This window comes from Sturnira hondurensis, unplaced genomic scaffold (assembly GCF_014824575.4).
Source record: "Sturnira hondurensis isolate 20B ecotype Veracruz unplaced genomic scaffold, ASM1482457v3 Scaffold0016284, whole genome shotgun sequence".
NCBI lineage: Eukaryota > Metazoa > Chordata > Mammalia > Chiroptera > Phyllostomidae > Sturnira > Sturnira hondurensis.
Window position 1 is genome coordinate 1,388,018 of NW_028088915.1, and position 15,528 is coordinate 1,403,545.

At 38.4% G+C, this 15,528-nt stretch overlaps 1 protein-coding gene across 2 annotated transcripts in view; it reads left to right on the plus strand.

The window, feature by feature from the left end:
* The window catches only part of USP6NL (USP6 N-terminal like), a 186,669-nt gene that overhangs the window by 18,368 nt on the left and 152,773 nt on the right, over positions 1–15,528 (plus strand). For both annotated transcript variants that reach the window (XM_037065944.1, XM_037065945.1), the window contains exon 2: positions 14,117–14,203. In XM_037065944.1, the coding sequence (XP_036921839.1) occupies positions 14,170–14,203 (34 nt within the window). In that variant the 5' untranslated portion in view covers positions 14,117–14,169. The remainder of the gene's footprint in view (positions 1–14,116; positions 14,204–15,528) is intronic.

The window sequence follows — 15,528 nt, forward strand, 5'->3', positions numbered from 1 at the left end:
TGTATATGGTGTTCACCAGGTCACTATAGTTTCAATCTTGGCACCAGTGTTGGGGTTGAGGTCTGTTGGCAAAAGTCCCAGGGTTCACCAAACCCAACTGTCACCACCTAGAAGCTGAGGACCTTTGCCACGGAGCGGGGTCTCAGCGAGTCATCAGTGTGGAGCTAGTGTAGCTCCCCAGGCTAATGCCATTTGGGGGGAGTGCTTAACCCAGGAAAGATGGCACCTGTGGGCCATATGGTAGAAAGACTCAACACAGGGATCTTAACTACTGTCCCTCCAGTCTTCCCCTCCAAGCCATGCAACTCAGTCTCTCTTGGTATAACTGGTACCCCTTGAGCCATTGTTCCTCTGTCAGAGCCCCAGGTGAGTGCCTGTGACTGAAAGTTTGTGTATTGGCCTTTTAAGAGGATGCCTGGGTTTCCAGTAGCCTTCCATGTCTCCCTAGATGGACAGAATCCCTGCTGATTTCACAACCAGATATTATGTGGGCTCCTCCCCCTGGCTGGCAAGCCTGGCGTTAGGATGAGGCCTCTCACTCCTCAGGGGTACCTCTGCAGCTGAGATATGCCTCCATATTTTCAACTGCCCCATCTGAGTGTGGGCCCAGCTTGTTTTGTGTCTGCACCCCTCTTACCAGTCTTGGTGTGATTTCATATTGATATTCTTAGAGGACTTCTGTTCAGCTACTCTTCAGATGATTATCCATGTTAATTGTTCTGTAGTTTAGTTTTAATTTTGATGTGGTCATGGATGGAGGTGAGTGCAGCTTCTCTACCTACTTCACCATCTTGGACCTTCTTACAGTTTTCTTTTCTCATCATCCTTTCTCGTATTTCAGACCTTGATTTTGGCATCATTTTTCATCTTTGTGAACTACAGTTTTGGAAGCATTCTTAATGAGGATCTGTTTGCAGTATGTTCTGTCCATTTGTTTCTGAAAGTTTCTTTATTTTGTCCTTTTTCTTGAAAAAATGGTTTAGCTTAGTTGGGTACTTAATTATAGTTTAACAGTTATTTTCTTTTAGAAGTTTGAGAATGCTGTTCTAGTACCTGTCTTCCATTGTTGCAGTAGTAAATGAACTTTCAAGTCTAATTGTTCTCTTGTTAGCAACCTGCCTTTTGTTTCTAGTTGCTTTTAAGAACTCTTCATTATTGATATTTTGCAGTTTCACTATGATGTCTCCAAGTGTCCATTTCCTTTTTATTTATTCTTGGAATTTGCTGAACTTGAATCTGTATATTAGTATCTTTCATCAATTCAGGAAAATTCTGAGTTCTTCTGTTTTTGCATATTGTTTCTCCTTCATTTGTCATGTTTTTGTTCTAAAACCCCAGTTAGATATTCATATTAGATATTTTAAGGTATTTTAAATGTCTGTTAATCTTTATATTTTTTCATGGTTGCATTCTGGATAATTTCAGTTATATAGTTTGTTAATTTTCTCTTTAGCAGTGTATAGTTTGCTGAATTTGGCCTTTGGGGTTTAATTTTAGTTATTCTGTTTTTCACTTGATTCTTTTTCAGATCTGTTGCGTCTTTTTTGTTCTTAGTTTCCATTTTATATTATATTTTGAAACATTGCTGTTCTTTCTTAAAAATTATTTTTAATTAATCTACTTATTTCTGTTGAATTTTGACTATTGTACATAGTTTAAAATTTTGAGCTTATTTTTATTGTAACTTTATCTGTGGAAATTCTTACCAGACCCACATTAATACTGCTCTATCCTCCAGAGAATTTTAACACTGTTTTCTCCCAGAGGGATTGTAAAATTGAGGACACCGTCAACCCAGGGCCACTTAATTTGCAGGCTTAAGATTTTCACAACATAAAAGTAGTTGGAATTTGAACTCGAAACATATATGAAGGTTGGTTTGCTTACAGATTTCCAGAGACCATTCCCTTCCCCCTCTCCAAACACAACTAAATTAAGACTTCGGAGAATTTTCCTTATAGCTTTCCTTTAGGGTATATATTTTTTCATAGTTTTTTTTTAATTGAAGATCTAGTCCTTCAGGTGCCAGGATTTATTGCTTATTTGTGGTCTGACTTCCCATATTTTATAGTGTAAAGGTTTGGCTTTGTCCTATGAAAACCATTAACACTGAAAGCTTTTCAGCATTACCCAGTATTACAGAAAATTCTACTGGGCATTGTTTAAGAGCTTTCAGTTTTGTAATAAAGCAGCCAATAGCCACATTTGAAATGTAGCTAGTGTGAGAAAGAAACTGAATTTAGAATTTTATATGTCTTTAATTAATTTAAAATTAAATAACTGCATGTATCTAGTGGCTACAGTATTGGACAGTGCAGCGTGGTTATGGGAGATTGTCAAATGTCTCTAGGGCAGTAGCTAGCATCATTGCCTATGCACTCCACTCCCTGTGCCATTTATTTATTTATTTTTTATTTTTGTCTTTGAGGTTTTTTTGTGAGCTCTGCCATGCATTTTAAAGGATAATTCTTGTATTTTATCAAGTGTTTTTAGGTGTCATGTAACAAGAGGGTTCACAAGCCTTTGGGGCACAAGAATCTTGGAAATAGATCTCTGACAGCTTTAGGTTTAGTTGATGTTCTTTTCTTGAATGATTAAATTGAAAAGTTCAGAATGCATCTTCTGGCCAAGATGGGGTTGTAGGTACATATACTTTGCCTCCTTGCACAATCAAAAGAAGGACAACAACAAATTTAAAAACAAAAAAAAACCAGAACTGCCAGATCAAATGGTGTGGAAGTCTGACAACCAAGGAATTAAAGAAACATTCATCCAGACTGGTAGAAGGGATGGTGACCAGCAGCTGGGTTGGAGAGAACTCATGGCAAGGTGGTGGATGGAGGACCAGAGCAGGCGAGGCAGCAGTTGGTGAACCGGGCAGTCCCACATTTGCATGTGGATAAACCAGGAGGAACAACTGGGGAGCAAGACTACACAACCCAGGGTTCCAGTGTGGGGGGAAAAAGCCTCAAAACCTCTGACTGAAAAAACCTGTGGGGAATGTGGCAGCTGAGAAATTCCCCGTCTCATAGTAGAACTCATTGGAGAGACCCACAGGGTCCTAGAACGTATACAAACCCCACCCCCATCCCCCAGGAATCAGCGCCAGAAAGCTCCAATTTGCCTGTGGACCCTACAATTTGCTTGTAGCAGAGGGAGTGAATGAAAGCTGGCAGAGAGCCAAGCAAGTGCCCTTGTTCCCTCTCAGACTGCCTCCCCCCACATACAGTGCCACACCCCAGGAATGTGGGTTGCCACACCCTGGTGAATACCTAAGGCTCCCCCTCCTCACTATGTAACAGGCATGCCAAGACAAAAAAAAAATGGCCCAAATGAAAGAACAGATCAAAGCTCCAGAAAAAATACAAATAAGCGACAAAGAGATAGCCAGCCTATTAGATGCACAGTTCAAAATACTGGTAATGAAGATGCGCATAGAAATACTTGCGTATGGTCACAAAATAGAGGAAAAAGTGAAGGCTATGCAAAGTGAAATAAAGGAAAATGTATAGGGAACCAATAGTGACGGGAAAGAAATTGGGACTCAGATTAACAGTTTGGAGAAGAAGGAAGAAATAAACATTCAACCAGAACAGAATGAAGAGAAAGGAATTGAAAAAAATGAGGAGAGGCTTAGGAACCCCGAGGACAACTTTAAAGGTTCCAACATCCCAATTTTAGGGGTGTCAGAAGGAGAATAGGAAGAGCAAGACATTGAACACTTAAAGAAGAACTTCCCCAATCTGGCACAGGAAATAGACTCTCAGAAAGTCCAGGGAGCTCAGAGAGTCTCAAAGGAGTTGGACCCATTGGAAGTACACACCAAGGCACATCATAATCACATTAGCCAAAATTAAAGAGAAGGAGAGAATCTTAAAATCAGTGAGAGAAAATAAGAGTTACCTCCTAAGGAGTTCCCATAAGATGATCAGTTGATTTCTCAAAAGAAACCTTGCAGGCAAGAAGGGGCTGGTAAGAAGTATTCAAAGTCATGAAAGGCAAGGACCTACATCAAAGATTACTCTGTCTGGCAAAGCTTTCATTTAGAATGGAAGGGCAGATAAAGTGCTTCCCAGATAAGGTCAAGTTAAAGGAGTTCATCATCTCCAAGCCCTCATATGAGATATTAAAGGGACTTACCTAAAAAAAGAAGAAAAAAATATGAACAGTAAAATGACAACAAACAAGTATCAACAACTGAACCTAAAAAGCAGAAACAGAAACAACAATGAACTAAGCAAATAACTAAAACAGGAACAGACTCAGAAATGGAGATCACATGGAGGAGGCTTATCAGTGAGGAGGTGGAGAGGGGAGAATGGGGGAAAAGATACAGGGAAAAAGAAGGATAAATGGTAGGTACAAAATAGACAGGGGGAGGTTAAGAATGGTATAGGAAATGGAGAAGCCAAAGAAATTATATATATGACCCATGGACATGAACTAAGGTGGGGGAAATGCTGGGGGAACTAAGGTGGAGTGGGGATTACAGTGTAGAGGGAAATAAAGGACAGAAAAAATTGGAGAAGTATAATAGCATAATCAATAAAATATATTTGAAAAATAAATTGAAAAGTTCATGGCAGAGTGTTAGAAGTGTTAACTGATTATAATGTTAAAAATTATGAAAAATAATTATTTTGTCTCATTATACAAAGAGTTTAAGGATCTTTAAACATAAAAATACTAATTGAAACATAGATATTCTTTGTAATCAATTTCTGTTACTTTAGGATTCACTTTTTTGGAACCATAGGTAAATTTGATTTTTTTAAAAAATGTATTTTATTGATTATGTTATTACAGTTGTCCCATTTCCCCCCTTTCACTCCCTTCTACCCTGTATCCCCCTCCCACCCGCGTTTCTCCTCTTTAGTTCATGTCCATGTCATACTTGTAAGTTCTTTAGCTTCTTCATTTCCCATACTATTCTTATTCTCCCCCTGTGTATTTGTGTATTTTTTTATTTTATTTATCTTTAGAGGGGAAGGGAAGGAGAGAGGGAGAGAAATATCGATGTATGGTTGCCTCTGGTGTATCCCCTGCTGGGAACTGGCCTGCAACCCAGGCATGTGCCCCAACTGGGAATCAAACCTTGATCATGTGGTTCACAGGCCCGCACTCAATCCACTGAGCTACACCAGCCAGGGCCTGCCTCCCCCTGTGTGTTTTCTACCTACCATATATGCTACTTGTTTTCTGTACCTTTTTCCCCCTCTCTGGTCGTGCTCTGATTGCCCTGTTGCTAACCTTCCATGTGATCTCCATTGCTGTGGTTCTATTCCTGTTGTAGTTGTTTGCTTAATTTGTTTTTGTTTTTGTTTTTGTTTTAGGTGTGATTGTTAATAATTGTGAGTTTGCTGTCATTTTACTGTACATGTTTTTTATCTTCTTTTTCTTAGATAAGTACCTTTAACATTTCATATGATAAGGACTTGGTGATCATGAACTCCTTTAACTTGACCTTATCTGGGAAGTACTTTATCTGGCCTTCCATTCTAAATGGAAGCTTTGCTGGATAGAGTAATTTTGGATGTAGATCTTTGCCTTTCATGTCTTGGAATACTTCTTTCTAGCCCCTTCTTGCCTGCAAGGTCTCTTTTGAGAAATCAGGTGACAGTCTCATAGGAATTCCTTTGTAGGTAACTCTGTGCTTTTCTCTTGCTGCTTTTAAGATTCTCTCCTTATCTTTAATCTTGGATAATGTAATTATGATGTGCCTTGATGTGTGCTTCTTTGGGTCCAACTTCTTTGGGACTGTCTGAGCTTCCTGGACTTAGGGAAGTTCTCCTTTATTATTTGTTCAAATAAGTTTTCTACTTGTGGCTGTTCCTCTTCCCCTCTGGTACCCCTATAACTTGGATGTTGGAACATTTAAAGATGTCCTGGAGGTTCCTAAGCCTCTCCTCATTTTCTTTGAATTCTTATTTCTTCATTTTTTTCTGATTGGATGTTTCTTCTTTCTGGTCCACTCCATTGATTTGAGTTCCAATTTGCATCACTATTGGTTCCCTGTACATTTTCCTTTATTTCACTTAGTGTAGCCTTCATCTTTTCATCTAATTTGTGACCAAATTCAACCAATTCTGTGAGCATCCTGATTATCAGTGTTTTGAACTGTGCGTCTGATAGGTTGGCTATCTGTTCATTGCTTAGTTGTATTTGTTCTGGAGCCTTGATTGATTTGTTCATTTGGGCCATTTTTTTTTGTTTTGTCATGCCTCTTATGTAGTGAGGGGTGGAGCCTTAGGCGTTCATCTGGGTGGGGCACCCCAGTCGCTGGGTTGTGATGCTGTATGTTGGGGAGGGGTCCAAGAGAGAACTGTGGTGCTCGCTCTGCCCTCTGCCGCCTTTCAGTCACTTCCCCTGCTTCCCACAAGCAAATTGGGCCCTTCTTGTGCTGATTCCTGTGTGGGTAGGTTTGTATGTTCTAGGACCCAGTGGGTCTCTTCAACGAACTTTCCTGTGAGGCTATTTGTTTCTTCTGGCACAGCAACCTCAACCCCCACAGGTGTTTTCAATCAGTGTTCTGAGGCTTTATTTCCCTTCGCTGGGACCCTGGGTTGTGCAGTCTGTCTCGATCTTCAGTTTCGCCTGATTTATCTGCATGTGAATGTGGGACTGCCCAGTCCGCAGGCCACCTTGTGCGCTGTGCCCCTCCATAATCCGCTGCCTTGCTAGGTCTGCCAGCTGCTGCCTTTCGCACCTTGGGTCCACAGGCCACCACTTTGCCGCAAGCTCTCTCCACCCAGTTGCCCCACTGCCCCCCTCCTACCTGTCTGGATGAATATGTCTGCTTTAACTCCTTGGTTGTTGGACTTCCACATAGTTCAGTTTTCTGTCAGTACTGGTTGTTTTTTGTTTCTAAATTGTTGTTGTTCTTATTTTGGTTGTGTGAAGAGGCACAGTGTGTTTACCTACGCCTCCATTTTGGCCAGAAGTCTTGATTCTTTTTTTTATTTGTATTTTTTATTGTGGTAGAATATATATAAGATTTACCATTTTAACTATTTTTTGAATGATTTTATTTATTTCTTTTTAGAGAGGGGAAGGGAGGGAGAAAGAAAGGGAGAGAAACCTCAATGTGTAGTTGCCTCTCCAGCACCCCTTACCAGGGACCCTGCTCACAAGCCGGGCATGTTCCCTGACCAGGAAATGGACTAGGAAAATGACTGGGAATTGAACCAGCAGCCCTTTGGTTCATAGGCCGGCACTCAGTCCACTGAGCCACACCAGCCAGGGCCCATTTTAACCATATTTAGGTGTAACATTAAGTATATTCACATTGATTTGCAACCATAACCATCTATCTATAGAAATTTTCTCATCTTCCCAAACTGAAACTCTGCACCGATTAAACATTAACTCCCCATTCCCCTTCCCCAAGCCCCTGGCAACTACCATTCTGCTATGTAGAATTTGACTTCTGTAAGTATAGCATATGTGGAATCATACAGTATTTAACTGGCTTATTTCACTTAGGTTCAAGATTAAATTTGATTTTTAAAATTATAATTTGTGATTTTTAAAAAATTACAACATGAGTAAAAAAAATGGGGACCACATCAGTTAGTGGAGATTTGGGTTCTTCATGTATTTTCTTCCAGAGGAGAAATGGTCACTCAATTAAATAAGTTAATGTTAATTTGGCCTCCTAAAAGAATGTTAGAAACAACAGAATGTGATACCATGTGTTTTGGTTTATAATTCTGTTAAACTTACATTTTATTTTATTTTATTTTATTCTATTTTATTTATTTTTTTAACCTTACCTGAGGACATATTTTCATTGCTTTAGAGGGAGGGAGAGGGAGAGAGAGTGAGAAAGTGTAAGAGAGAAACATTGATTGATCACTTTCTCTTTACGTACCCTGACCAAGGATCAAACCCGAAACCTAAATATGTGCCCTGAGTATTGAACCTTTTGATCTAATAGACGAAGTTCCAACCAATTGAGCCGCACCCATCAGGGCATTACATTTAAGTTTTAAAACAATTAAAATTGGGCCTGTTGAATAGATTATTAGGTGTTATAAAAACCAGAAATTCTTCCCTGGCTGGGTAGCTCAGTTGGTTGGAGCATTGCCCCAATACTCCAGGGTTGTGGGTTCAATCCCAGTCAGGGCACATACAGGAATCAACCAGTGAATGCATAAATAAGTGGAGCAATGATGTGTGAGCAAAATGATGTTTCTCTCTCTCTCTCCCTGTCTCCCTGTCTCTCTTTCTCTCTCCCTTCTTCCCTTCCTTCTTGTCTTTGTTTAAAATTAATAAATTAAAAAATCTGAAATTTTTTAGGTACTTCCAGAGGCCTTAACTTGTTAAAAGTGGCTGAAATGATTTTTAAGCCATATTTAGTGCTGCAACAATGAAAAGGTTAGGGTAGCACTCGTTTTCCTTTTATGTAAACCCTGGAGTTCCCTGTCAGTTTGGGTTTTCCTTAGGCTTGTTGTGGCCTTACCATTCATGCATATCAAGTTTTGTCACAAAAGTTGGAGGAGTTACTTGAAAAAAACCTATATTAGAGATATAAGAGAATAAGAATATGAGAATGAGAATAAACAGCAATAGCTCAAGTTCCTGGAAAATGAGTTTAAAAGCCAGATTTTGCAGTAATACCCCAAAATGCTTTTTATATGAATTTGTGGATAAGGTAAATTACTTTTTCTTTCTTGGATGGTATGAAGAATAGCAAGTAAGATTTCACTTTTTTCCTTGTTTGTCCAGTGGGAGGGGATACCATTTGGGGCAGAGAAAGAGAATGTGAAAATTAGTGCCACTGAACTGCTTAGTTGTTTAAAAGAATTGGTAGACTACATACTTTGAAAATAGATGGGGGAATCTGTATTTCAAAGCTGTGGTTAGCATACAAATTCTTGAACAAGTGACCTTAGTTATAAAAAGTTAAAAACACTTCTAAGAATTACTCCATGACATTTTACATTAATTCCAACTCATGCATTGTCATGTTTGTAAAGTACATTTATCATCCCAGATGGTAAGATTATAAATCCAATGTTTTTGGCTTACTAACTTTTCCCATTGAGCATTTTATTTGCACATATGCATCAAATCCCTACAAAATGAACCCCAGGATTTTCCTTCCTGTGTATTTCATCTTGCTTCTTCCTGGTCCATGATGCCCACTGAGGTTGTTAGTGCAGTGAAACCAAACCGACAGGGTGGAAGCAGATTGCTCTGCCATTTTCCTAGATCTTTGAGTTGCACATCAAATCTGGGGCTGAAAACTTCATACTTGTTCAGCCTACCTGTGTGGTTCAAAATTTTCCCAGTTCTTGTGGTCATCAATGATATCAAATTTGCCAGTGTAACTTAACCATGCTTCTTCATCACAATTAGAAACTGGGTGATGACTTTGGAGCATGGCCTAATAAGAACCTGGTGTTTTCCTTTGTTTGCATTGTTGATACTCTTGAGAGTACTCACGTGCATCATTATGGTACAAAGGAAAGATGGTGGAAAGAGCTTGACTTTACTATTTTTTTAAAAATACTTTTTCAATGTTTTTATTTGAAATTTTATTGTTACCTGAGGACATTTAAAAAAGATGTATTTATTTATTTTTAGAGAGTGGGGAAGGGAGGAAGAAGGAGAGAGAGAAAACATCAATTATTTGCTTCTTGCATGCCTCCACCCGGGAACTTGGCCAACAACTCAGGAATGTGTCCTGATTGGGAATTGAACCGGTGACCTTTTGGTTTGCAGGATGACACGTAACTCACTGAGCCACACCAGTCAGGGCTTGAGTTATTATTTTTAGTGCTGGAAAAACTCTTGATATCTTAGTAACTTCAATCCATGAATAAGCATTTATTTAGCAACTTATGAGTATTGGCAGGAGGGGCACACTATTTAGTACAAAGTGCTTTGAGTGACTTCAGTCAAGATGGTGGCATAGGCAAACATGGCTCACCTCCTTGCACAACCACATCAAAATTACAACTAAAATATAGAACAACCGTCACTCAGAACTATTAGAAATTGAGTTGAATGGGAGTCTGACGACTATGGAATTAAACCACATTCATCCAGACTGGTAGGAGGGCAGAGATGTGGAATGGGCTGGTCTCATATCCATGTGTGATGGATAAAAATATGGAAGGGATATCTCAGAAACATGGAGTCCTAGCCCCACATCAGGCCACCTAGCCCAGGGTTCCATTGCCAGGAAGATAAGTCCCCGTGACTTCTGGCTGTGAAAACCAGCGGGCATTGAGTCGGTGGAAGAAACTGCTGGAGTCCCCTTAAAGAACCAATATACAGACATACTCATACTCACTCCCCCTGAGCTCCAGCACCAGGGTAGCAGCTTAAAAAGCACCTGTGGAATACAGGGAGGAACTGAAGTGTCCGGCATCAAGGCTGAAGCTGGGGGACAGCTTTCTCTCATACAGATAGGTTGGCAGAGGCCATTTTGCCTTTGCTGAGCCCTCCCCCAACAGAGTGACAGAACTGTCAAGGGGGTGCCATGTCTGAGATTCCATCAATCTGGCTAACACCATTTGCCCTGCCCTGGATTCCCCTGAGACTCTGTCCTACCCAACTTACAGGCCCACCCAAACTGTTAACCATTGACTTTTCTATATGAGTGGCTGGTGTTGGTTCATGCTTTACAACTTCCTAAAGCCTATCAAGCAACAGTTGGTGAGTCTCCATCCTCTATACCTATTGCTAAGTGGCCCCAGGCCTGGCACTAGCAGCAGCCAGTCTACATTCACAGCTTGGCTTTGCCTGGAAATCTCCAAGCCCAGCACAAGTAGCAGGGATCTCAGATTGCTTTGTAACTCAGGAAGGGTGGCCCAAGGCAGAACACAGGTGAGAACTGACGTTGGCCTGCACCATCTGGGAAACCCCAGAGACAGCACACCCAGTGGACAGCTGTAGACCACAGTGGAGCACCACCGCCCTGCCCCTGCACAGCTGATCCTCCACAGTGGGAGGAGGTTGGTGGTCATTGGTCACAAACAGTACTTGGAGATGACTGGCCTGAGTAGATCTCTCCCAGCAGCATTCAAGTCTCAACTACCAAGAAGAAAGTGGACTCAGCCCACACAAAGGGCATTCCTTGAGTACCTAGCTTGGGTAATGGGAGAGGCTGTGCCACTGTACTCTGCAGGACACCTACTACATTAGGCCACACTACCAAGTTAGGAAGTCATAGCAGCTCTACCTAATACGTAGAAACAAACACAGGGAGACTGCCAAAATGAGGAGACAAAGAAACATGGCCCAAATGAAAGAATAGGAAACATGGCCCAAAACTCCAGAAAAGGAACTAACCACAATGGAAATAAGAAATCTGTCAGAGGCAGAATTCAAAACACTGGTTATAAGGATGCCCATGGAAATTAGTGAAGGCTTCAGCAGCATAAAAAAGATCCAGTCAGAAATGAAGGATTCATTAATTGAAATAAAGAACAATTTACAGGGAATCAATGGTAGAATGGATGAAGCTGAGAATCAAATCAATGATTTGGAACATAAGGAAGCAAAAAACAACCAATCAGAATAACGAGAAGAAGAATCCAGAACACAAGAGCAGTGGAATGCAGCCTTTGGAATAACTTCCAGCATCCCACCATTTGCATCATAGGGGTGCCAAAAGGAGAAGAGAAAGAGGAAGAAATGGGAAATCTGTTTGGAAAAAAATGAAAGAAAACTTCCCTAATTTGGTGAAGGAAACAGTTATGGAAGCCCAGGATGCAGAGTGTCCCAGACCAGATGAATACAAAGAGGCCCGCTCTAAGACACATCATAATTAAGATGTCAAAGGTTGAAGAGAGAATCTTAAAACCAGCAAGAGAAAAGCAGTTAGTTACCTAAAGTCTTTCACAGTACTTTAAACTGATTTCTTAAAAGAAACTTTGCTGGTTAGAAAGAAATGGTAATAAATATTCAAAGTAATGGAAAACAGGTACTTACAGCCATGATCGCTCTACCCAGCAAAGATATCATTTAGAATCAAAGGGCAGATAAAGAGCTTCCCAGATGATAAAACACTAAAGAAGTTCATCATCAAAACCATTATTATATGAAATGTTAAAAGGACTTGTTTAAGAAAAAGAATATCAAAACTATGAACAATAGGATGCCATAAATACATATCTAGCAACAATTGAATCTGTAAAACAAATTAAGCAGAAAAGAACAGAGACAGAATCATGGATACTGAAAGCATTTTGATGGTTGCCTAATGGGAAGGGGGTGCTGGGGAATGGGTGAAGAGGTGAGGGAATTAAGAAGTACAAAGAGGTAGTTACAGAACAGCTACAGGGATGTAAAGTACCGTGTAGAATATGGAGTTGCCAAAGAACTTGTACATGTGACTCATGAACATGAACAATGGTGAGGGGATTTCCTGAGGGAGTGGAGGGTGCTGGGTGGAGGGGAGCAAAGGGGGATATATTGAGACCAGTGTAATAGAATAATAATAAAATATAATAAAACCCAAAGTGCTTTGATATTGCCATTTTGAATTTTTAAGTTTAGGATAAAAAAATTCTGATCTATACATGAAAAGTCTCTGGGCAAAGAGATTAGACTAGACTGTTCGAGTGTAAGTAAATGAACTCCTGTGTCATCTGTAAACATTTCGTTTACTTTTTTGTATTTGTCACATGGGTTTTGCCTTTTCATGTCATCATTCAGCATGCTCCAGAGCTAGCATGTTCACCTTCATAGTTCCTGGGAGGGCAAACAAATGTAATAGACTCAGTGAGACACTGTCTAGAGAGTGTACTGATACATTGAGAATCTTTCATCATGTATTCTAAAACTAACATGTAGATAATATATTTTATATTTTTCATATAACTTCTCATTTTTGGGGGGCTCATTGAATTATTTGGAAATGTAAATCACAGTAGTATCTACTGCATAGATAAAGAAGAAAGGTTGTGGGATGGGGATCAGGGGATTATGTGGCATCTCTGTGATTAAATGCCAGTGCTAATTGCAGTATGTGAGCCATACTGTGCATACAAAATTGTGAGTTTGTAAATTTATACTTCTCATGTATTTTACATATATAAGTAGAGAATATAGGTGGATCAAGCATTATTTCTTCAAAAATGTTATCTTTAATGTTTCAGAGGCAGAGGTCATTAGTATTTTTCTATTTTCTTAATTGATTTAGAAAATGAAGTAACCATCATTTCTTGTGATTATAAGAAGTAATTTATTAGTTTATGAAGGAAACTACATGTTAGGTATTATAAGTGTTAATTTTGTATCTAATGTGATCTTATATGTGCAATTTCACATATAAACATTTATGCATGGGCTGATATATTTAAAAATAGCATCAGTATTGATGTGTACCTCATATAAAAATACATTAATCAAAAAAGGAGATTTAAATTTTAGCAAAGGATTAAGTTTATATTTACACTAGTACTGAGTGATGTTTTATGTTATGTTCAAGTGAAAAGAACCAAATACAAAATTTTGTATGTAGTGTTTACACATTATATTTAATAAATACAGTAAAAATGCTTTGAAAATAAATATGCCCTGAATCATTAGGTAGATGTAATAGCATTATATCGTGATAGAATTTTTTGTACTTTGCTGTTGTTTCCAATTTTTTTAAATAGATGAAACCATATTACTTTTATAGTGAGGAAAATACTTTTAGAGAAAATCTATAGCAATAACTTTGGTGATCTTTATTTGATGGTGTATATAAATCATTTATATGTAGTTAATATAGATTTAGCAGTATGATATGCTATATTTACCCTATGCTTTTTTTCTGTGACTTATTTATTTGGTAATGTTGGAGGGAATACATTTTTAGTACCATGGGTTAATATTATACTTAATGTTAAGACAAAGGATACCTTGATAACTTTCTGTGTGGTAATTACTTGATATATTTTATTTACTTTTGAGGTAACTTCTTAACAGAAAAGGGAAATATGAGTGGGATCATGATGTTCTAAAGATTGATTGCTAATTTTTTACATTTAGATGTCACCAAGGGGTTCTTTTAGAAAGAAAAATTTGAAATTAAATTATTTTCATCTCCTTTTAGAAAACTTCATTTTAAATACGTTTACAAAATATGATTTCTTTCTCTTTGTTTTTTGATTAGGACATGTATTCCTCCAAGAAACTTTGGGCAGCAGATTTTGGTTTAATATCTGAATGGGACTACATACAGAGACATTTCCAGTCATGAGTAAGTGTCCTTTTCTTCTTTTTTTCATTTTAGCAGTCTCAGGAGCATTTGTGGTGTTATATTTAAAAAAAGGAAAAAAAATTACTGGACCAGTTAGAATTATGTCACTTCATCTAATAGATTGGGTAATCTGTGTATTTAAACAAGTAGATACTTTTTGATAGTTGATTTATTCTAAGAAGTTAGATGTGATAAGGAAATTGGTGTCATTAGCTTCTTGGCTGATTTATAGTTCTATTACCTAAAATTTTCTATTGACTAGCTATTTGAAAATGACTCATTAGAAATATGAGGAGGGAAAATTACAGTTGACTTTAATCAGCAGATGTTTTATTATGTGGAATTTGATCATTGAGTAACATGGGTTAATATTATCTTTAAGCCAAAAAAATTTTTTTGTAAAAGATAAAGTTTTCTTTATCAATGCCTTTGATGGAGGAAGGAACCAAGTTTATTTATTTATTTTTTAAGATTTTATTTATTTATCTTTAGAGAGGAAGGGAAGGAGAGAAGGAGAGAAACATTAATGTATGGTTGCCTCTCATGAGTCCCCTGCTGGGAACTGGCCTGCAACCCAGGCATGTGCCCTGATTGAACTGTGATTGTGTGGTTCGCAGGCCTGTGCTCAATCCACTGAGCTACACCAGCCAGGGCAGGAACCAAGTTTATTTTATAGACTTACCAAATTTGTACAGATTTTATCTTCTCAGCTGTATATGTAATATTTTCTAACATTTCTGTCCACTTCTGCTTGTGAACAGAACTGGATTTTTTGTTATCTGTTTGCTTTTACAGAGTGAGGGAAGAGTTAAGATTTTACCCTGTTGTAACTCTATTATAGCTTATATGTACTTTTAGAAAGTACAGCTTTTGTGATTACGGAGATTTTGGGATGGAATGAGCATTTCCTTATTGTAATAATATAAGGGGGTTAAAAGATTTTCACATATTCATACTGATTATACAGGGTGGGGCAAAAGTAAGTTTACTGTTGTTTATATGGAAAATAATACAATAATTAATAAATAATAATACAATAATAAACTGTTTTGCATACTCACAACTGTAAACCTACTTTTGCCCCACCCTGTATTTACCTTGATTATGACCAGGGTACCTTTTCTTATCAATAATTTAAATAATTAGGCAATTGATAAATGAAAATTATGTTGTTATTAAGTCTGAGTGCTTTCTACAAAGAATAATACTGTAGGAAGTAAGTCGTCTGCAGGCTTTTCAGTGGTGCACATTTTCCGTGCTGTACTTTGAATAAACAGGGATAGTTGCTAGATGAGTTAAAATACAGATTAAGAAAGAAGCAGCTT